The following is a 25,092-nucleotide window of genomic DNA, read 5'->3' as shown; positions in this document are numbered from 1 at the left end:
CTATGGGTGCGATACGGAGTGGTTTAACTATAAGTGCGATATGGGGTGCTTTAACTATGGGTGCAATACAGAGTGGTTTAACCATGGGTGCGATACGTGGCGGTTTAACTATGGGTGTGATACGAAGTTATTTAACTATGGGTGTGTCAGGGGGTGGTTAAACTATAGGTGCAATACGGAGTGGTTTAACTATGGGTTCGATACGAAGTGGTTTAACTATGGATGCGATACGGAGTGGTTCAACTATGGGTGCGATACGAGATGCCAGTCGTTTAACTATAGGTGCGATACGAAGTGGTTTAAGTATGGGTGTCATACGGAGTGGTTTATCTATGGGTGCAATACAAATTGCTTTAACTATAGATGTCATACGGGGTAATTTAACTATGGGTGCGATACGGGGTGGTTTAACTATGGGTGCGATACGAAGTTGTTCAACTATGTGTGCGATACGAAGAAGTTTAACTATGCGTGCGACACAGGGTGATTTAACTATGGGTACGATACGGAGTGGTTTAACTATGGGTGCGATATGGATTGGTTTAACTATGGGTGCGATACGGAGTGGTTTAACTATGGATGCGATACGGAGCGGTTTAACTATGGGTGCGATACGGAGTGATATAACTATGGGTGCGATACGGACTGGTTTAACTATGGGTGCGATACGGAGTGGTTTAACTATGGGTGCGACCGTTCCTTTGAGTATATAGTGACTTATTGTATCAAAGCCAGATGCTTTGTGGGTTGGTTAAGGTGTTGATCACATAGAAAACCTCATATTTTGCTAATATCACGTTAGTTAGCTTGTAATTAGGATTCAAGTGTTTATCCTGTATATTGACATTGGTGTCATCTACTTCTGTTGTAGCAGCGAAAAAGACATTAACTATTCTCCATAATATGAATACATATTTCCTTTACTGTTACTTTCTGGTCATCGACTTTTTTAAAGTACTTTGTTTTGTTTTTCCTAACGATTTGGATTATTACTGTACTTAGCTATATTTTGTATGCAATTACTGCTAGTTATGGGTATTGTGCTATCCTACCAAAATGTGTCCTTCAGCTGAACGGCTACTGTGCCAAAATGGTATAAATCTTTGGCGGGATTTTTTTTTTTTTACAAAATAAATATACCATTAAGTAAAGATGTAACGGCATGACAGACATCCTGACTAAGATGTCTAGTCGAAATATATTATAAGATTATTAAATTGTATAAAATCCGATTTATTATAAAGCCATGCTTCTCTCTTGTAACAGGTACAAGATTCGCAATGCGATCATAAAGTTAAATGGTCACTCATATTTACATCAGCAGAGATGATTTCAGAATGAAGAACATCTGTGGTTAGAGATATAGTAATGGGATCTAACAGTTGCAGGTATACGTTACTCTGGTTAGCTCAGTTGTTATATTTTGCATGTCACTGACGCGACCTTTGAATTCAAGAGTACACCTCGATTATGTCATCTATAATCATATTTTTATCAATGAAACTCCAGCCAATGATAACATTCAACGAGCCACATATATGTGATGACAGATGGAGGACGTTAGATTACAATTAATACATATCTCCTACCTTTAATACATATTTCATACCTTTAATACATATTTCATATTTTTGTATACATATTTCATACTTTTAATACATAGTTCATACCTTTTATACATAATTCATACTTTTAATACATATTTCGTACTTTTTATACATTATTCATACCTTTTATACATATTTACATATTTCTATCAATATCCCTTCAAGGGTACGTATTAACGGATTGCCACATAGTTTGAAAATCAACTTTTCTGAAAAATAGACCAATACACATCTCCATGATTTGTTCGATGACCACTAACAGGCTTATGATAACCATCTAAGTTATGATCATCCTCGTTAATCGTCTAGATGAGTCACTAAGCACAATAATGTCAAAATCATGAAAATATGAAAGACAAAATCAACTTTATTGCGGACGGATCCAACACTGAAATTACAAAAGATAAGGGATCAAATATTTATATTTACAAAAGATAACGTATTATCCCTTAATAACCCAAGTGAGGTACTGAAGATGCATGACTCGCGTGAATCTGAATCCGATACAGGTATTAGGCTTGGATTCAGCTCAATATGATTTTGAGTCCAATACAGGTATTAGGCTTGGATTCAGCTCAATGTGATTTTGAATCCGATACAGGTATTATGCCTGGATTCAGCTCAATGTGATTTTGAATCCGATACAGGTATTAGGCTTGGATTCAGCTCAATGTGATTTTGAGTCCGATACAGGTATTATGCCTGGATTCAGCTCAATGTGATTTTGAATCCGATACAGGTATTAGGCTTGGATTCAGCTCAATGTGATTTTGAATCGGATACAGGTATTAGGCCTGGATCCAGCTAAATGTCCCATATAATGCAAGAACTAGAGATATCCAAAATGTACAAATGAACAAAATTGTGAATACTAGATTTGTACAAGTAATAAACCTTAGATTAATTTAATATAAACTGGCAATAAATTGATACTACTTACATAAACATTACAACAGCGTCTTTGCTCAATGTAAAAGATTCACAATATAACAGCGTCTTTGCCAATGTAACAAGGAGACTGATAAATATAGCAGCATCTCTGCCCAATGTAATAAGAAGATTGATAAATATAACAGCGTCTTTGCCCAATGTATAATGGAGACCCATAAATATAACAGCGTCTTTGCCCAATATAGTAAAGAAATTGATACATATAACAGCGCCACAGTTCGGTCTTTCGTTACAGTGTACAATTCCAGCTCTACTGAGGAAAAATCCGATACATGAAGTTAGTTAAACATGAACATAATTTTCTACGCTGACAGGGACGTACACATATGCATGTATTAAATCCAGGGTCTTGACGTGTCACTTTAAAAAACAAAACAATTTCTATATTTTTAAAATGATGACTTGAAAGATAACATTTGAATCGCTCTGTAGTAGATGATGGAGTAAATCCGGGTTCAAAGCATTATTGTCCAGACACATCACAATGGTTGCTGCGTGGAAAAGTCATCATATTTTGCTTGTTCTCTCTCTCTCTCTCTCTCTCTCTCTCTGTTACAATACTGAGGGCAAAATAACCATGCGAAATGAAAAGATACTAAAATGATAATTATGAATGTTGTTAATTAAAATTGCAGAGTAAATGTTTCATTAATTAAACTGAATGGAATAAATATTTTGCCCTGTATGTACTGCAACCGAGACGCCTCAGTGGTTTACTGTTTTACGTTTAAAATGAGCCATATTTCGTTAGATAATGTATTTTAATATACGTTTATTCACACCAATACTATACAGCGGGTGATTTTGGCCTGCCTGGAGGGTCGGAGTAATTATTTCCGCTTATTCGCGAACCATTTGTATCACTTATTACATTCGTGAATATCATTTCATACAAAGTAAATAGGTTTCTTGAAAGGGTTTTAAGTTTTAGTGTCCTACTTTATATCTAAGTTAAATATGTATCTATCCCTCAACCCCCACTCTCTTTGCCTACTTGCACCCGAATCCTTTGTAAATTGTGAATGTAGCGCCTTTGTCAGTGCTGTGATAAATCTAGGTTATGCGCCATTTGTATTTACGTATCCATTTTATAGATTTATTAAATTCTTGTGATTACTTGTTTGATTATGGGAAGTCGGTTTTGGGGAAATATTCATCAGCCTAAGTATTTTGCCAATATCTAGGGACAAACGTCACATAGTGCAGTGTTAATAATATTTCATGATGGCATGATTTATTTTCGTATTGAGTTCAGGTCAAAGCAGGATAAGTGTGTCTCTAGCCAAGCAGTTCCTATGTAAATCTAAGGCGTTGATTGATTCTGTATCTCCATGTGAAATATTTAGGATACGAACTGAAATTTTGTACAATATAATAATGTAGAGATGATTGTTTCATTATCTGGAGACGCTTTTTATTGTTGCAGTGATGATAAATGCTGTGGAGTGATACAGGTGAAGCGAGGTTTATAATCGTGATTCGACTGACCAAGGAATAAAGTAGGAAAATAGTTCGTTGTATTTGGTGTTTGGGTGGCGACTTGTATTTTACGGTAGCTAAGTCCTGGCACTATGTTACGGAAATCTAACAAGGAGAAACTATGCAGCTGTGAGGATGCCATGCAATTGTGAAATTGTCATTCAAATGTGAAGGTAGGATATTTTGTGGTTATTCATTGATTAGAGGAAAATTAATTTATAGTCTTGGCGCGCTATTAGAACTTCAGTAGACAACGGTTGTTGTTGACAAGTCCTTGGAAATAAGAGGAAAACAACTAACTTCTAGCAGAATCCACGCGAGTGTTGGTTACATTCGCTCGGTAAAGAGACCCTTTGGCAGAGTACAGTACGATCGCTCGATTCATTCGCCCTGACAATAATGAACCGTCCCGTGACACGATGAAGTATCGCCAGAGAAGGGACAACAGAACAATCCTATTATCGAACATACATATGTGTTACGTTTTGTCATAAAAATTGTATTTAGAACATTTCACATTAATTGTATTGCATATATAGCAGTCTAGATGTATCGTACCAATTTTAATTCTGAGATTGGTGATGTTGATTTATGTGCAAGTGACGTGATATGTACGTACATGTACAGTAACCACAATATATCATGTAAGCATTTGGATATTATATTTTTCTATTTTATTACATAGTTGACACATTTCAGTTGTGCTTTAAGTTTTCTTATTTATTCATAGCACAACATAATGATGACGTTGATAGTAGTTAATAATAATAATAATAATAATAATAATAATAATAATATTGTGTCATGATGGTTATTATTATTATTATTATTATTATTATTTGCCTTTTGGTTTTATACGTAGTTCATCTCAGCAGTGATTTTCAAGTTAAGTTTGTATTTGAGTCATGTTACACGCAGTTTGTTTTGTTAATTTTTCACCCATTGTGTCAGTTTGCACATAATTTCATAATTTTCAAGATGGCCCCTTCTGATTAACATAAACAAGAAATAAAAATAGCTAACAAAAATCTTTCTTTTTGTCTTATAAATTTAAGATCCCTTTGCAATAATGCAACCAATACACGGAGGTAATACTTTCTTAAATTTTAAATCACAATAAATTAGTAATTTCCATAACCTCAGCCCGGCCTTTCCAAAGAACAAAAATCTGTCAATTTCAAATAAATGATCAACATCTGTCAATTTCAAATCAATAACCGAAATATATCCATTTCAAATCAATAACCGAAATATGTCAATTTCAAATTAATAACCGAAATATGTCAATTTCAAATCAATAACCAACATTTGTCAATTCTAAATCAATATAACAAGAGCTAGTAGTAAAAACAAAGTAAATTTGAAAATAAAAAACCAAATGTAATCGATTGTTAATTAAAGGATGAGGAAATACCAAATACGCAGACAGATATACAATGATTCCTGGGTATTTTGCAAAGCTTCGACAAGTGCTCCGATTCTCACATACGGTTTTTATCATGGGATAAAGGAAGTACAAGGAAGGGATGTAAGTTCTTACGTGATTTAAATGACACAAAGCCGGTGTCTGATTAAGGCGATAACCGTATTTGCGTGTGAAATTATGATTGCGGTATGGTAGCATTCAAGATTGGTGCTGTATATCATACTAAGAGAAAGTTATTTCATCAGTTAAGTTTGATATTAACCGTGGGAAATAATTCATTTTTATATAGATTATAGGATTTCTACTGAAACTAATATCTAAAAATTCGGGTCAGAATAGTTTCCCCCCGAATCTTCGAACTCAAATGGTATTTGGATATTCGCTTCTTACCTGTGTTTGAGGCTTTGTGCAAAACAAGGAAAGAATAAAATAGGTAAACTTTGCAACGTTGAATTAGAATTTAAACGGTAATTAACTTCAAACCAACTAAATGACATGACAATTCAAACGCCTACTCACAGTTAATCATAATATACAAATTTTGAATAGTCACATTGCTCATATCACTGTCATTTATATTCATATTCATTTTAATTCAGGTACTTTTGATAAGGACCGCTCCGGTGGCCTAGTGGTTAGAGCGTCCGCCTCGGAAGCGGGAGATCGTGGGTTCGAACCTCGACCTCGGCTGAGTCATACCAAAGATATCAAAGACTTAAGAAAATGGTACTAACAGCTGCCTCGTTAGGCGTTCAGCATAAAGAGTTAGTGTAAGGACTGGTCAGCCTGGTGTCAGGATAATGTGACTGGGTGGGACATCATGCTACATGTCTGCGGCATGATGTCCCAGTGCTAGACATCACTATAAACTGTCACACTGCAGACATCGTAGAGATATGACTGAAAAACTGTTAAAGCTACGTTTAAAATCCTAATCACACACGCGCGCGCGCACGCGCAAACACACACACACACACACACACACTTTTGAGAAGATAACGTGTAATACGGCAATCTGATGAAGAACATGTTATAGAGATAGAGGTCATATCACTAAAATGTTATACAAATAGAGGTCATATCAATAACATGTTATAGAAATGTTGATCATTTCAATAACATGTTACAGAAAAGAGGTCATATCAATAACATGTTATAGAAATAGAGGTCATATCAATAACATGTTATAGAAATAGAGATCATATCAATAACATGTTATAGAAATGTTGATCATTTCAATAACATGTTACAGAAATAGAGGTCATATCAATAACATGTTATAGAAATAGAGGTCACATCAATAACATGTTATAGAAATAGAGGTCATATCAATAACATGTTATAGAAATAGAGGTAGTATATCTGGCCCTCGGGGCAAATTAAGACAACACAGAAATCTGTGTGTGTGTGTGTGTGTGTGTGTTTGTGTATGTACAGTGAATATTTTAGTTTTTCTTTCTTATGCCTGTATGAAAAGGCATTCTGTTCATTAGAAATCATTTTTTTACGCATGACATGAAATGGTCTGCTCCACAGCTGGCTTTGGGGCCTGGAACTAGTTTCGTTGTGTCTAGCCCTGCTTGAGGTTACACTGTACTCTATACTGTACACCGTACTCTGGCCACATGGCCAGTTCACACCTATTGTAATGTACATTTTACGTATAAGATGAGGTCAAAAATCGTGTATAGGCTTTAGTTAAAACAATTATTTATCAAGTGCGAGTTTCTTATGACATAGTACAAACTCCTAATGTCCGATTTGCGCAAGTAATAGTCGGTCAATGCGTCAGCCCTGTCCGGCATATAAAACAAATTCAGGAGACCTGTAATCAAGGAATCTACATTCAGTCAAATTGGCCACTCGTTTGTGCAATTTGGCCATGAGCAATTCAATTTCCGGTGAAATGTTCGAGATAATCCTCGCATTTAACTGCACAGGTAACCGAATTTCTGTCCACCGTTACGTCCGTCTTCAGCATTAAGGGAAAGTTTACGGTCGTACTGGGTTTCAAAATGAACAAGGAAAACAACACATATATTCTTTGATATTTTGTCTGAATAAAAAACAATTTACTCAAGACCCCCAACATGTCAATTGATTAAATGTAGACGTCTGCATTGGGGGGTGGGTCAATGTAATTTAGCGGAAATGGCAAGGTGCCAATAAATACCAAAGCAAGTAAACGAAAGGATAGATTTAGTATGCATTTATTAACATCGACGAATATTCGAATCCTATCCGAAAAAGGTTGCTGGAAAAGAACGTTTGGAACTGATTTCAACTCTAATATGTACTCTTGGCTATTGAGGATGAGACCAAAAGACAACGGGCGAGCTTGTGAGCCTCATGTACTGTGAGATCATACTCTCTGAAACTACATCCTTCTACCCATTCCCCTTTTGTTAAGCACATTCAAACTTGAAGTGAAAAATCTTGTTTTAATTATTTTTCTAGTCAATCGCGAATCGAATAAACAGTAGACTACGCAGTACGACGTGACGTAATTTTACGCAAGGCCTGCATCACGATATGTTTGCTGTCAAGTCATGTCACGTGGCCAAACCTTATTGGGCCCTACGTGTCCCTACCGGCACCTGGTAGGTATTAGGCAACATCCAGGGGCGTATTAACCATTAAGCAGACTAAGCACGTGCTTAGGGCACCAGGGCCAAAGGGGGCACCACAAAGTTGAGGAAAGGGCGAAAAGAAAAAAAACGAATGAAGATTTGTAAAAAAAATTGATAAAACTAGTGCAAATTGATCATAATGTTCTGTTTCTTGATCATGGTACACCCTAGGGTTATCTTCCCAGGTGTACGTGGAAAGGAGGGGGGTACCAAGATTTGTCAGTGCTTAGGGCACCAGTGAGCCTTAATCCGCCCCTGGCAACATCCAGTCCTACGTGTGCCTAACGGCATCCGATAGGTACAAGGCAACATCCAATGAGTGAAAACTACTGGATCATCGCAAGGAATACGTTTTTCACATTAGGTCAGGAGATTGGTATATCATAATCTGAAGTGGACTCCCGTCTCTGACGTCACATTTTTGGTTTCCAAAAATATAAAGTCAAGGAAGGCTCACTGTCCTCGCCGCCTATATTGGGACGAATCAGGGTTTTGGCAATTAAGGTTCGTTGCCAATGGTAATTATATATATATATATATATATATATATATATATATATATATATATATATATATATATATATATATATATATATATATATATATATATATATATCCTTAAAGGTCAGATGAATAATGCTGTCATACGGACAGCAGAGCGACAACGTTGTAGGATAGAAAAAATTGGTATGCAGTATATCAGTGCTGTTCAACCTTTTTGACACCATGGACGACTGAAAAATGTTTGTCTTGAAGCCGACGGCCTCAGCAGAAAACTGAAAAGCAACGACTATATAGCTGCTCGAGCTCTGGCAACCATTTAAAGTCAGCCAGCGGGCCGTATACGGCCCTCGGGCTGCGGGTTGGACAGCACTGCAGTATATGATAATTCTTTGTGTATAATAAACTGAAACAGAAAGACTGGACCCATTCTTTGTGCATAATAACTTTAACATAAAGTTTGGGGCGGGAAAACCATTCTTTGTGTATAATAGCTGTAACTGAAAAATTGGGACTATTCTTGTGCATAACAACTGTAACAAAAATTGGGACTATTCTTGTGCATAATAACTGTAACTGAAAAATTGGGACTATTCTTGTGTATAATAACTGTAACTGAAAAATTGGGACTATTCTTGTGCATAATAACTGTAACTGAAAAATTGGGACTATTCTTGTGCATAATAACTGTAACTGAAAAATTGGGACTATTCTTGTGCATAATAACTGTAACAAAAATTGGGGAGGAAAAATGTTTTTGGTTTTAGAGAATATTAACTTGTATGGAAACAATAAACTGATAAGGGAATTTCGAGCTAATTTGTTGAACTACTCCAGGCAAGTTGTTCTATGTAACATATCATGAATTAATACATATATATATGTCCAGAGAACGTAACTCACCAATAAATCTATTTCTGAATAAGGTATACACGGTGCACTAAAACGTCACTAGTTTTATGCATGTATATTTTTAAACGCTAGTTATACTGGTGTACATTTTTTAACGCTAGTTATATTGGTGTACATTTTTAAACGCTAGTTATATTGGTGTACACTTTTGAACGCTAGTTATATTGGTGTACATTTTTGAACGCTAGTTATATTGGTGTACATTTTTAAACGCTAGTTATATTGGTGTACATTTTTAAACGCTAGTTATATTGGTGTACATTTGTAAACACTAGGTATATTCGTGTACGTTTCTAAGCACTAGTTATATTCGTGTACGTTTCTAAATTTAGAAAATGTCATTAGAGATGAAACCGTCCGAGTATTCTTAAAGCGTTTCTCACATGAAAATGTAATGGTTGTTTCAACACATTTCACACACACACACACACACACACACACACACACACACACCCCAACTTACTAAACCCAATCCAGAATTAGATGAAAATAAGTAAAGTTACAAATAAGAACATCCCGTGGACTTTTAACGTTGAAAATAATTTCTTTCCAAAGGATTGGAAGTACGTGCAAAAAGGAGATGGAGATCTTAAAGCAAACAAATAATGAATCGTAAAATAAAAAGCTAAATATTGATGAGAGAGAGAGAGAGAGATATTTTAATAAATCGAAAGTCGAAAGTAAAGGAACGCACCTGGTCGGGTTTGGGTTTTCGTGGTCGGCCTCTTTTCTTTTTCTCGGGAGCAGGAGGCTGCTCAGCGCCTCTGGTCTCTGTATCTGCCATGATAAACGCTGTCCAAAATATCCTTAGGAGGTATGATGATCGTGTGAGATTTTCTCACGAGGTCTTATCGTGAAATCATTCACTCCCGCTGTGCGATAGATAGCTGTTACAAAGTTATCTTTTCGTCGTAACTCTTCCTTGAAAAGATCTGGTTGACAGACAAAACCTAATCCTGGCCTATTTGTGAACGGAAAGAGAAATTCTTCGAAGTGCTCGTTGTCCAGGACTGGGGCTTTGTAGCTTTCTGTTATTTATGTGTTCAAAAGGTAGTGTCCTGTGTTACAAACATGCCTCTGTCCCGTTCTATTCGGTGAGGTAGTTGTGAAGAGTCTGACCTACTTTCGCTGATGTAGTGGTATTTTATGAATGAGAGTCCCGGTCGATCAGCTGGCGGATGACCCAGATAATCCAATATGTCTCCGCCCCCTGGAATAAAAGTCAAGTCACACAGCAAGGCTGCCGCAGTGTGTGGGCTTGTACCCGAGCTCAGTGGATAATGGGATTCAACGTGGCGACGATTTTAGGTCAAGGTATCGTCAGGGTTCGTCAGAAATCTGTATTGTATTATTCGCATTTCGCATTCTCATAAAGTTTGTCACTTAATTCCTTCACCTACTCACTTCACGTGAGACATGTTTAGGTGGGAATACCGTATCGTAGGAGATAACAATGTCGCAAGAGCGGATTTGTAATGTTTGAAGAATTTGCTCGTATGGTATTTATATTCAAAATGAACACAGAGTAACCGCAATAGGTAATAACGTTTGCGTGGCAATTGTAAATACCCATATATATATATATATATATATATATATATATATATATATATATATATATATATATATATATATATATATATATATATATATATATATTCAAATTTTATAATTTGTTGTTCAAGTCTGATAGAAAGTCAGCATTTGTTCAGAAAATAGAATAAACAAAGCAATTTACTGAATCTGCAAACATCTAAATCTCTAATAACCTAAATCTGTTTTAAGTATCATTTAATAGTGTAACCCAGTGAATTCTTTTATTTGATTCACTTTCAATAAATAACTTAATTCTTAATCATGAATGGTAACAGAATTTGAAGAAAATAGCCACTAATATGGAATGTATAAAACAGTATTGAACGAACTCAATACTGAGAATTTTCAAATCGTGTTTAAAAAATGTCAGGATTACATGAGTTCTTTAGGATAGAAACCCTCCGTACGGAAACGGGAAACGGAAACTATCCTGGTGGCAAAGCGGCGAGCTGGAATTTAGGGGATTCGTCTAACACCCATACGAGTATAAAAAGACCATTATGTGGGAAAATCCTCAATTCCTTATGGATACAAGGCATAAGGAAGACGCAGGCCTTTACGTACAACGGAAAGGGAGTATGCATCATACATCAGAAGGGAAGACGGAACAGATTATAGAAAACAAAGGCGAAATCTATGAGTGATTGAAACACCCACAGAAAGAGAAATTTGAAGACATATCTAACTGAAAGCAACTGTTGAGAGATTTCAAATCAAATTCAGCACAGAGGTGAACGAATACAAAATAGCAACTTATACAGGATTTCCAACAATACGAACTGGAGCTGGAGTCGTCACGATAGAAAGAAAAACAAACCAGGTCAAAAACTACAAACGTTCTTTTATATCTATGGCTTCCTAGTGAAGTCACGGTATGCAGTTTGCATATTTCATCGCAAGTTCAATAAATGTGGACAATCAAGGTATGACCCCAGACGTTTTCTTCATGCTGGAGAAACCACTGACCATAGCAAAGATGAGCAAGAAACCAACAGTGTAGTCAGTGTTTACAGAAACAACCAAAATGGAATCCAACAAAGATGAACAAGAAATCAACATTCCCACGGAAAGAAACGGATGAACAAATAAAAGAACAGAAAATGTAAGCAGCTGGAACGTTCATGATGAACAGAGGAGAAAACAAAGAACAAGAAGAGAATAAACAAAACAAAAACAAAAACAAAAAGAGAAGATACCAGTTTTAAAGACAGAAAAATTGCCGGAGACAGAGAACACGGGAAAAGGAAGTAAAACAGAGTCAAAGACATTGCTCCCATCTAGAAAAGAAATGCTGGTATTGGGTGCCGCAGTCGGCGACGGAAATGGAAACTTGGAAATACATAACATATGTGAAATTCTGTCGCCTTTGAACAAGGTAAAATAAAGACAGAGATACAGACACACCGGTGGAGAACAAGTAATATTATAAAAAGAAACCCGACTAGAGAAACCAGCTGTACACCAGTGCAGAACAGAATAGAATTGCTGACAGAGGGTTCTCCATCTTCGCTAGCCAAGGTTCCGAAAACCCTATCTACACCTTGGCGGATCGAATAGCTATTTTGGATTTCATTTGTTGCCTGCCTTAGTATGTAATGCCTACTAACCAATAGCGTGTTGCATTATACATCCGCAGAAAACGTTAGTTGCATTTGACCTAAAAAGGATACTTTGCAAGTTTAATATTGAAAGTATGACTACGTACCAGAGGGAAGCCATTATATGTGTATTTGAGTGAAAGATATTTGTACAAACACAGACTAGCAGTGGAAAATTGCTTATTTATCAGTCCATTCAAGTTGTGTGCTCCCCATGTCTCGATCACTTAAGAACAGTGTTCAAATTTGAACAACTTAATTTTGAGTGGATGCGGTGGCTTGCCGCTGCATCCAATGATATTCACAGACCCGAAGCACAGAAATATCTGCTCGATATGCCAAGGTGCAGATAGGGTTATTCGAACCTCGGCTAGCGAAGATGAGCGTTCTATAGCAGGTGACGAGGATGAAAACGTAAAGAAAAGGAAATACAGAGAAAATTACCGTACCGTCCAAATAGCCAGGATGACTACTGTAGCCACATTACAAGACTATAAGAGGCTGCTCCTCTAATCCAGAGAGAAACTTACAGACTTCAGAAATCCACAAAATGAGTAAATAAACCTATAACGTATCCAATATATGGAGAAAATAAACAAGGAATAAATGCAAACAAACAGACAACGAAAACCAAAACAAAACAGAGAGATATTTATAAAAGTTTTTTTTTAAAAAAAAAAAGCTTTAAAATGCAAATGTGGTTCAACTGTGATGTTTACTTTTTAAATAAACACTAAAATCAAATTTCATAATACGACTATGTCAGAAACCATAGTAGTTCAAAAATGTATTGATTCTCTTTACTTAGAGAACACGACGGTCAAGTAGTCCACACTTACAGATATTACTAGGACAGAATCTTATCAGACAAAAACATATTAAGTAGTCCTTGCGAAAAATCTTTGAACAAAGTGATCAACACTTATACATTCACTGCATTAGGGTAAGAAATTCACATCATTACATCGTCACAATGACGATAAGTAAACACTTTTAATTGTGTAAAATGCCTTTGTTGGCATCGCATTTTTTCCAGGTAAAAATAAAGTGAAGGTCCAAGTCAGTAAGTACACCATACCCACAAATTGCAAGCTATTAAACCATCAGTTATTAATATATAATCTGCAGCACACACAAGTAGTAACATGTGTCACTTGCGAGCCTTTTTACGTTTACATTGAAGACCATTATAGAGCCTAAAAAATATGCTCAGATTTATAGAGCCGTACAGGATTGCAAGTGTTAAAACTAACCCGGCCATCCAGCACGCACTTTATGAGCACTATCACTTTTGATTACTATCCAATACGACTTTTTCTTTAATGTCCCAAATCCAACACCACTTTCATTACTGACCCAAATCCAACACCACTTTTTCATTTCTGTCCCAAATCCAACACCCACTTTTTCATTGCTCTCCCAAACCAATTTTTTTTTACTATACGACACCCCACGTTTTGTTTACTGTTCAACACCCCACACTATACTATCAAAAACGTCGTGTGTAGTGACCAAAACACGTACACCTACTATCTAAAGAAAAGGGTAAGATGTAAAAGAAGGGAAATCAAATATTACTACTACTACTGATGCTACTACTACTACTACTGTAACAAGTATTCATTAGGAAGATAAATGCTTTTCAATCAGTCTTTGGCCGATGTTTTATCTTCTTCGCAAGAATTTTTTTCGGTAGTATAACTGTCTCTTCTTTTTCCCATCATTACGAATTTACGATTATTTCAGAAAAGGGGAGGATTGGAGGGATTTTTGCAACGTCAGAAAAAAAAAACGTATTTGTTCAACAATAACAACAGCAACAATATGAACAAGTAAGCAAGCAGAGGAAAACAGGACAGCTTTTAGCAGTGAGAAGATGGAAGAGAGTGAAAACAAAACGGTCGTTTTTGTTGCAAGGCATGTAGGCGGAGTTGATGATGAAAAGTCCATAAGATTTTATTTATTTGTATATTTATTTTGTTTATTTCAAGGGCGCATACATGTTTTCCTCAACGAGAACTGGAAAATCCTTTCTCATAGTTCACATTGAAAGAGTTGTACGACCAAACATATCAACGAGTTTGGAAAATCAACAATATCAAGTGGTAGAGATGTAGAACCCCAACTATGATTGACGTTTGTAAAAAGACCCGGAATTTAAACGCATCTTCAAAAACTGCGATGTGGTGGATATATAATCTTTAAATCCACGTGACCGTTTGTTCTTTGAGGACCAATGTTACACAGTTGTACGAAGTGGACCAATCTCAAGGTGAGTATATCAAATACATCATTATGTGTTTCTTGTATCATTGGATCTGTAAATATGCTTGATTCTCCAGCAGACTTCCTACAATGTTGATAGAACACATTGTGGTGGAACACATTCACCGATATGAAGGGTTGACCTTATGTAATGTTATGCACAGACAAATTTGTACCATCCTCTTTTACGTCATCAATGCCAGGGAAAACGATGTTTCCTTGATGTCTTGCGTGTGCTGCAACGTGTGATCAAGACACTCTCGTCGCCGCGATGATCAAGAACGAGTTTTGACAGGAACATTGGCGAGTTGTTTCATGCTCTACTATGTTTGGCACTTTCTTTTGACAGAACACTATCAAAAAAGACTCCAGCTCGAATCTAGGGATATGTTTGAGACTAAGCCAACGAATTTCTGAAACTGAGGCAGCTATTCTTCTTGAAATCTGACTCCAAAACACAAATTCGAATTCAAAGAACAGCACCGATCCCCAGAAGACATCACAATGAGACACTTTCAGCAAAACGAAAGAAGAAGACCATCTGCAAACGTCGTGTGGGGAAAACTGTCTAAACGTCCGATATTGCCAAAGACAGAATTCTTGGTCGATCCATGTCATAAGGGAAAACTCATAAAACACGCGAAAATATTTAGTCTTGATGAAATGCGAATAAGTCGCAGAGTTTGTATCACCCGATGAGGTTGGTAATGTCTTATATGACACTAATGCTCGTATAAAATTATAATGTCTCGGAACCTTTAGGATATTTAGTCCTTTACATTGACATCGATATGCGCATGTACAGTGTGTGTGTGTGTGTGTGATTTGGATTTCTAATGTAGCTTTTAACAATGTTTCAGTCATCTCGCTACGATGTTTGCATTGTGGTATTTTATAGTGATGTATAGCACCGGGGCATCATGCCACAGATATGTAACATGATGTCCCACTCCGTCACGTTATCATGTCACCAGGCCGACCAGTCCTAAAACTAACCTCTTAATGCTGAGCGCTTAGCGAGGCAGCTGTTAGTACTAATTTTTATAAGTTTCTGGTGTTTGAATTTGAATACACCAGTATATTTTACAGTGGAAAGGTGTACGTGATTGGAAAAGTATTGGATTCGATGATTGGAAGTAAATGGTAGATGAATATGCCACCACGTTAGATTGATGAAACAAAAAAAAAATGAAATGTGTGTGTTTTCTTAAATGTTGTTGTTACACCATGACATATTAATTATATAAAATATTGAGAATATCTCGTGTCTCTGATGAAATCTCAGAATTCTAAACACACGTTGAAAGTTATGTAAGCAAACGTTAACGTTATGGCTGCATCCTGCGTTCTCAAAGTGACTGCGAAAATGTAGATCGTCAGAGTTGGAAGGCACTGTATCTTCGCCGTCCCTTTAACCTGTTGTCTGATAGACACAGTAGTTCAGGCTAAACCGATATTGTCAAATATATGATAGAATACAAATTAAACTTTTTACATCGTCCTACACAACATGTTGTGCGGTGTTAGGAAGAGTGGAAAACGGCTTACACTTTACTCCAAGTAAGTCAAGGAGAATCCGTTTTGTTAGTGAAAGGAATTCATTTTAAAATGGACGAGATCGTGTCTTGCTTTAGTTCCAGTATTACTTACAGTACTCAACATTTCTTTCAACAAAGTAAAGAGCATCGGAGTATAAGTCTCAATGCACATTATGTGTTGCTGTTCAAAGGTTTGAGAGATAAAACTCAAGTTCAAGCAAACAGTTAGAAAAGCCTTGCTTGTGCACATGCCATTTAATGGCCAAACGGGTATTTATTAATTGATTTAAGATCTACTTCTAGTGGTTAATTTAGATTTCTTAAGGATTTTTTTATACACCATTCTTATCAAGAAGGAGATCCGGTCATTCACACGCCACCTTCCTCGTTTTCGTCTGTCTAAAACAAAAAACTAGTAACTAAAACATCATTTACTTCTCTTTTTGGCAGATTTAAACTGACTTCTAACGTTCAATCTAATCCTCCTGCCCAACTGATTCGTGCACTGTATGCCAACAGTCGCGAAATAATGACAAACATGTTCACATTTGTTAGAGACTAGTTTCAAAGAAAAGTTTCAACACGTCAATGAATACAAGGAATCATTCGCGTACCACATCAAACAAAACCGTTATTTAAAAAAATACATAATGTTGCATTTATCACAACTTACCCAATAATCGATACTAAAAATATACAGCAACCCAGGACTAAACAAACAATCACCCCAACCTCCTATTAAAATAATTAAAAAACGAAAGGAACAAAAAACGAATAATTTTAGAATCAGGTGGAAGTGAATCATTAAGAGGTGTTAACATTCGTTCGATTTTAAAATGGGATCCTGAAGCTAAAGCGTCAACAAACCCAATAGACAGACCAAATAGAAGAGAGGTGCAGCAAGTTCAAATTCTATGATGAAGCAAGCCCTCCACCATCTCTTTGAACACAGAGAGGTATTGCTGATAGTACGTATTCAAGAAACCTTCTCTCAGTAACTGTCGCTCTTTCCACTTTTTATTCTACTCTGTTAATGATGACACCTGCCACGTTTCATTTAAGATCAGTGTTTCCCAATTTGATGAGAGAAAAAAATATATCCATTTCAAACCAAATTTCGACTACTTTGAGGTACTACTGCCAAAAAGCTCTACTATAAGAAATACGCAGAAGGCATGTTAAAAGGTTTATTAGATTTTTCCAAATATGATTGAGAGCGTCGAGAGCATCTGTAGTACCTAAACTCAAGTTGACGCTCTAACAATATGTAGGGATTAATTCCAGTAAAAAAGAAGTATTGGATAATATTCACTTTAGAAATTTTCTCCAGATACAAAGATATCACAATGTTTAGCTAAAAATTAGGATGTCTTATTAGTTCTTACCATGTCATTCCAAAATCACCTAAACAAATGATCAAATCCTGAGAACGGAAATGACAATCATTTAAAGAAATAAATGCTCATTCATCGAGGCGGATTCTATTCATGTTGACAGGACCGTTGTTAAGCATGGCTGTTACTTCAGTTTCTTCACCTCTTCCAAGACAAGTGATGAGAAGATAATAAAGAACTTGATTTTCTGAAAAGACATCACATACACTCTTCTGTCTTAAGAAATGACGAAAATTAACTCTAGTTCCTTACAAGCGATAGATGAACTCCCAGCATTGACACTGACAACGGTGATCACTCCTGCTTAATTACAATTTCACCGAGACGTCAGATTTACATCAAGAATTACAAGTGTTGATGGATCGAACAGATTTGTTATAAGCCGAAAAATCGCAATGATACCAATAATTATTGAACTGTTTTTGTTCTTCTTCAGAACACTTCAGATAAGGCAACGCTGAGAGAAATGCAAAAAATATCAACCTTAGATATAACGATGGCAGGCATAACTACGGCAATAGAAGAATGTAACGATTTCGATGAGTTTCAAACTTCACCTGTAAAACAAGAAAGCATTGGTTTTTGATCTAAATCATTACGTTAATACGCATGTCAATAGAATGATTAGTTATCCAAGTGGGCGAAACAAATTGCTTTGTGTCGCAGGACAAGTGCGTGACCTTGATCCTCCTGTTTTTGACTTGAAACATGGGAACAAATGAGTTGTAAACGGAACATTTTACTTTCCCGAGTTACAACGAATGACCAAGAATGAAGACGGTGTCTACGATATCGCAAGCATTCTCGGTCAGAGAATACCTAAAGTTAGAAAAGATCGATTACAAAAGGCGAAAATTAGTTGGAAAATATAACCAATCAATTTCGATTCTTGAATCGCTGCTTCACGTGTCGTCATGCGCTATAAAACTATGTAGAACTTACATCCATGACGTTAAACACACTTGTATCTCCTTCTTAGAGTTAAGCTCTCCAAGAACAACCGAAACAATCACTGCACTGTGGTTGTGGTGCGCAGAAATAATTGACTATTACTGACTATTGTGCTCAGCGGTTGTATTGGTTATATTTTACCCATTTCTTCGTTGAAATATACCGTCAGGTAAAACCAACGGTAGTTTCGCCATCGCCAGTCGCAACTCCTCTTCTTATCACAGTAGCTCTCTCTCTGGCTCCCTCTTTGGGAAATCCTCATTGGACATCAAGCGACTGGTATGAAACCAGATAGATCGAATTATTATAACTATATTTAGCATTACTAAATGACCGTTTCTTTGCATGTGTTTCCCAACAAGAAATTGTTGTTTTACAATCAAATTACTGCAGTCTGCACCACTGGATCATGAAATTCACTGGCTTTGGTAGAAATCCTTCATCCTACATAAAAATTACTGTGGGTTAAAACACTTTCATCGTGGATATCATCAGTGAACAAGTCAAAAAAGAACTGGGCAAAACTGATCATGTCATTTAAGAATCACAAAAATAGTATAAGCAAATCCTCAGCTTAACATATATACCATGAGATTTCCAACAAGATTTTACTTCAGTGATGAAAATCGTCGAAACAATTTTAGCAATGTTCAACAGCTAGTTCTGCAACGCACTGAAGAAGCGTACTGATCTCCCGGTTTGTTTGCTATTCTGGGTGGAAAACCTCTCTCGTTCCTGTGAAAAACATTAACAGCAACTACCGATTGCACAGTTATTTTCTATTTCCAATTGAATTAAACGAGGGACTAAATTCAGTGTCAGTGTACTCAAATGTCGGCGAGATTCAAAGTGGATTCTTCAATACATGCTTACGATGAAGGAAGAAACAAGTATCACATTCTATGAGTATGCGTGCATCCTGATTCTGTTGCTGTCAGTAAATCTTATTTTGACAGCGTCAATATTATTATAAAGGAGGCCTTGATTATTCTCAAAAGGAAATAGATTATGGTGAAGCTACATTCAGGAAAACTATTCTCCAATGAATTGTAAGATACGTATCATGTGTCTCTCGACAACGGGGATGATTTGGGAGTATTGTTAAAATAAACTTTACGTACGGTAACACCCATCGTAAAGACTGTATGCTTTGAAAGATGCATCTTTGACGCAAGGAAAATAGTGTCTTAAATGCGTACTCATTGACAAAGCCCTAAATACACCTGGATGAAAGCAGGGGAAAATGTGTTTGCTGCTGATAATCAGTTTGTTATTCAAGTACAATATACTTCGTTGAACAATGAATGCCAAAAACAGGACGCGTAATTATAAGGTGTGTCGCTGCATTATAACTTTTCCTGTCCGAACAAACACATTTCCCACTGCTTCCGTCAAGTAAATAGTTGATATCTGAAGAAAAAAATTATTCGCAAATCTGTCTCTGTCTCTTTCTGTCTCTATCCCTTTTAACAAAATGTTCGTTCTCATCTCTACACTCTTCTTTCTGGTGTGCCTGACCTCGAAACTGCAAAAATCTTATTTTTATATGGTTCATTATGAATACAGGATGTTTAAACTAAAGCTTCTAGCTTAGATTCTAGATATAAATCAATTATTGTTTTTGTATCATTATTTTTGCTTCCTACAAGTAACGTTGTCAATGACCTGCGTAAAGACTATGCATCATGTCTTCCTCATGCGATCGGGCCTGACGGGACTAACGCGATCATGTCTCTATCACGATCGTGTTAACGAGATCATGTCTTCACCCGATCGCGTTAACACGATCATATATCCATCACCAATTGCGTTGACATGCCCTCATTGATTCAGCATAATAATTATATATTACCTTTGCTTGGGTGAACGAATCTTCGTGTCTTCCTCTAGCAAGGTCAGTATAACCATATACGGATCCACATGCAAAGCTGAACAGGTAAAGTAGGGTTACACAACCCTTAAATGAAACTTTATTTCCACTTGACTTTCACAGATATAAACATGCGACAAAATGTTTTTAGCGACTTTTCACGCCTGGAAATAGTCACGTACCATGCAACCCTGCATGGATGTTTTTACCATTTATTAAAGTGTTTCTGAATATTCTCTATATGCTGCTCCTAACATCCTGGATATTATTATTGAGAGTACACAATCTCCACTTTATCTCGCAACTGCTAACATCACATATGAATTTGTATTCTCGTCTGAGCGGACAGGTGTAGCTTCCCAAATATTTGTAATTTTTCTTAACTAGACAAGATGCTAGCATAGGCTTGCATTCCCCTCGGATATCCATATATCAATTAACTGAATAGTTACTTATGAAAAGAATGCAATTTAAACGCGATCAACATATTTCTACTCTTTAGAACTCATTTTATTTTGTTTCAACAGTTGATGTACCTTAAGTGGAGTCTGAAATTTAAAAAAAAAAAAATGCTAATTGATATAAACATTACAGGACTTTATCCCAGTCTATTAGAAACCAATTCTTATTCCTAAGTTTTTGTCCGTTTACCCGATTGTGTGGTAATGCATTTTTTATTTTTGAATAACGAGTAGAGGAAGTCCTAAAACTTATTGGGAAAAAATACAAACCCCACCCACCCACAAATAAAAAAAACACAGAAAGAATAAGAAAAACAAGAAAACCTGGCTGTCAGCAGCAACATTCCGAATAATTTTGCTTTAATTTAATCCTGAATACTTACTAATATAATTAATTGTTTCAGATTATCTTCACTTCAAACGCACGCTTTGTACACTTTATAAGTTTGGTGAGAATATCCATTTGCATTAACTGAGTACGTCTATCCTGATGTTAATCCTGCATACGTCCATGCCGGAGTATCACGAACATGCAAACTTTCTGATTCCTAGCCAATTTAAAATTCATTTGTTCAGTTTTTGATACAATCTTAACTTTCTTTCGATATGATTGTCGAAACGACGAGTTTGACAAACCATTCCTTTTTTTTATGGTGATTTCAAAACAAAATTTCTTGTCAAGGTCTAAAATGGCAAATACCCATTAGCTTCTGCCCGAAGCAGGGATATCATCAGACCAATAAGCGAGAAAGGAGGGAAAAAAATAATCATGAAAAGATTAGTTCAGCATACAGTCCTGATGAAGATTTTAATCCAGTTTTAGCAGACTGAAAACTCGCCGATTTCTCGCCACTTATAAAGGTTCTCTCTGGGGTGATAAAAGTAACAATAATGCCACAAAAATCTTAAAAGGACCCAAAGAATGTGCAGCCGCAAAGTCACACATATAAACAGAACATTCATGTCATTATATTTGTTAAAAAGGAATATTATTCACCCCATCTAATTTAGGATCCATGTGTTATGACTCTGCGGGCTTCAGCTGAGTAACAAAAAAAAAAAAAAAAAAAAAAGGAGAGAAAACCAAGATGTGTAATACAATTCAACAAATAATTTAAAAAGAACAATTCCAAAAATATTCCGAATGAAATCCAGTGGTGTTCCGAATCAGCTTCAGTCTCGAATGTGCTGATATGCCAGTAACATTTAACGTATCAAAATGCTAACAGTATCACAAAGATATAATCTAAAATCTCTTTAAATGAATTCAAAATAATCCCAACATAGTGGTTTTGTCCTATAGGATCAAAGAAAACTTCATAATTCCAATGAATAATTAAAAAAAAAAGTTCTCTCAAATTGAAACCGAAAACTAGAAGACTCATCCCACTTCCGATGTTAAGACTGGAATACGTAATTCTAACACTAACTTCCTTAATATCTATGAATATTAAGAGGGCCAAGATGAAGGTGAAGCGCTCATTTCTTGAACATTCTAAGTCGTAAACAGATCAGGTCTATTACTAAAACTTTAATAACGAACATGCCAAGCATCAGGTCACCAGGAATCCCATAGGGGAAAACCAATGTCCTGAACTCAAATCAAATTAAACACTTTTACCTACACATAATAATCTTAAAATATAATCTTTCATCATTTCTAAGAAATAGCTATGTAATATGTTGTTTTCAAAGAAAGATATTAATAAACTAGGCTCAAACTCCTCCCCTTAATTATGGACAAAGGTCAATCACACAACAGAAATTAAACATACATAACATCTTACCTCCTAAAAAAAATGAAAGATTTATACAATAAAGCTTCCTTCCGCATAATAATTAAATGTACATATGACAGTTTACTAATTACAACATACGTGTCCTATGAATGACACACGATATACATAAAGTAATATAATGCTTCTATACCGTGAAAGTGCATCTGGAGTCAATTTCTTTTTTTTCCTTGATGTGCCTATTCCAGTGTTGTATTCCTGCAACATCAAACTACACCTATATATTACCTGATTTTGTTTTCAATTTGTTGTTGTTGTTGTTGTGGGGTTTAACGCCATTTTTCAGCACGATAGGCTATACATGGCGGCCAGTATTAATGGTGGAGGAAGAACCCGGAAAACCCCGGAAAGAACCACCGACCCACGAGAAGCTACTGGCAAGCTTTCTCACATGCCCACATTGGCTGAATCTTAGACTCGAACCGCCGCAGACAGTTTTCAATTTGTATATGAAAGTAACGGGTTGTGATCACTGAAACAATAATCGGAGAAGGAGCTGAACTAATATGCGCGTCAAAGTGTTGCAAACTCAGTCTCCATGTCAAACGCTCCTTCTCTATTGTGGAATAATTTCTTTGGTGCGTATTTTGTTCTGTTTTGTTAAATAGAAAATAAAACATTGGACAATTCGCACTATTTTGTCTTCTTGAGTCGATACTCCATGCAACCCCAACACCATTAGCATCAACACACATTTTAAATGGTTGACATTAGGAGCTGAAATAACTGGTGCAATCTTGGCTTTTTATTTACCAGAAGCCTCATGACACTTGTCAGAGCAATTAAACTTGGATTTCATACACAATAAATTGGTTAGATATTAGTAGTATATGGGGCACTATACGGACGATGGGAAAATACATTACAAAACACACCGCGGCACTATACGGACAAGGTTTTTCGTATGATCCTAGGGCACTATACGGACAATGGGAATTGAACATAGGGAATATTGTGCCTGTATACGGACAAGGGAAAGTGAAGTTGTTGTATAGGGACAATAAGAATGGAACAGGTGAGGTGACGTCACGGTACTGGAGACTGGTAACAATGTTACAAGGGGCTGACCTCAATCAGACCAAAGAGCGGGACAGAATCTAGAACTATTGGCGGGGTGGGACTGGTGGGACATCATATATAGCACATACATGTTCAACATATATATGGCAAAGAGAATTAATATCGTTTCGAAGCATACGAGTTGCCCCGAAAAGGGCCTTTGGTTTTTATGTTAAAATCATGCCGTTAGCACAGAGGGCGTCGCATAGGTGTTCTTCTCTTCCTCAAATTTCTTTTGACTTCTGGGCCGTAGATGAGAACTCGCTTCAGACAGCCTTGCCTCTCCACATAACTTATTCTTTTCCAAACGTTCGTATTGGTGATCCGGATAGTTGTCCATGATGATCTGACATAAATGGGTAAGTCCGTGCGGAACAGCATCTACGATACGAGGGTAGATGATTCAACGTTAGTCCACATTTATGATGAGAACAGGTGAAGGGAATAAAAGTAACTGCGGTTATTTATAGTGGAAGAGCGGATCGAAACTGATTGATTTTTTTCCCCCTTACCAATCCTAACACGCGTTACAAAATTCAATGACATTGTGGAGTCTATCTTCCAATCCGAAGAGAGCTGCCTGTGACGTCACATTCCCTATATAGATGCGCTAGTGTCTGTACGTAGTGAATCAATGCGACAGAGTTTTCAAACAAGACGGAAACTAAGAAGACAGTGAATTGGGGTACACCGGCTGTGAATTTTAGAAGCGATGGTATAGCAGCGGTACCAAAGTCAACACAGTCTTACTTCCAGAACAGACCGATTTGAATTGGGATTTAGTCGATTTTCTTTCTTCATCGCAAGAATTTGTTCATGTACCAGTACCTTTGCCGCCTTCTCCTTCTTTACCACACGTCGAGGATTTTAAACACAGACAGAAAGAAGAATTGGAGAAATTTTTACAGCGGCAGAAAGAAGCAGAATAATCCTTTCTTCCTTCATCAGCAAGAAGAAGAAGAAGAAGAAGAGGCAGGAAGGAAACGACAGGAAGACGAATCAGCAGCAGAGAAGAAATAAGGTCTAAGAAAGAAGAAGGACAGTGAACGTCAATTGGT

The 25,092-nt window shown here is 36.5% G+C and overlaps 1 protein-coding gene across 2 annotated transcripts in view; it reads right to left on the bottom strand.

The window, feature by feature from the left end:
* The window catches only part of LOC149788531 (uncharacterized), an 85,076-nt gene extending 74,147 nt beyond the window's left edge, over positions 1-10,929 (bottom strand). Inside the window, exon 1 of one of the 2 annotated variants that reach the window (XM_089974545.1) lies at positions 10,201-10,929. In XM_089974545.1, the coding sequence (XP_089830671.1) occupies positions 10,201-10,290 (90 nt within the window). In that variant the 5' untranslated portion in view covers positions 10,291-10,929. The remainder of the gene's footprint in view (positions 1-10,200) is intronic. The other variant, XM_089974546.1, reaches the window with a different exon arrangement.
* Positions 10,930-25,092: the final 14,163 nt, after the last annotated feature.

This window comes from Sinohyriopsis cumingii, chromosome 11 (assembly GCF_028554795.1).
Source record: "Sinohyriopsis cumingii isolate HCF-2022 chromosome 11, ASM2855479v2, whole genome shotgun sequence".
Lineage (NCBI taxonomy): Eukaryota > Metazoa > Mollusca > Bivalvia > Unionida > Unionidae > Sinohyriopsis > Sinohyriopsis cumingii.
This window is presented reverse-complemented; position numbering and strand designations above follow the sequence as displayed.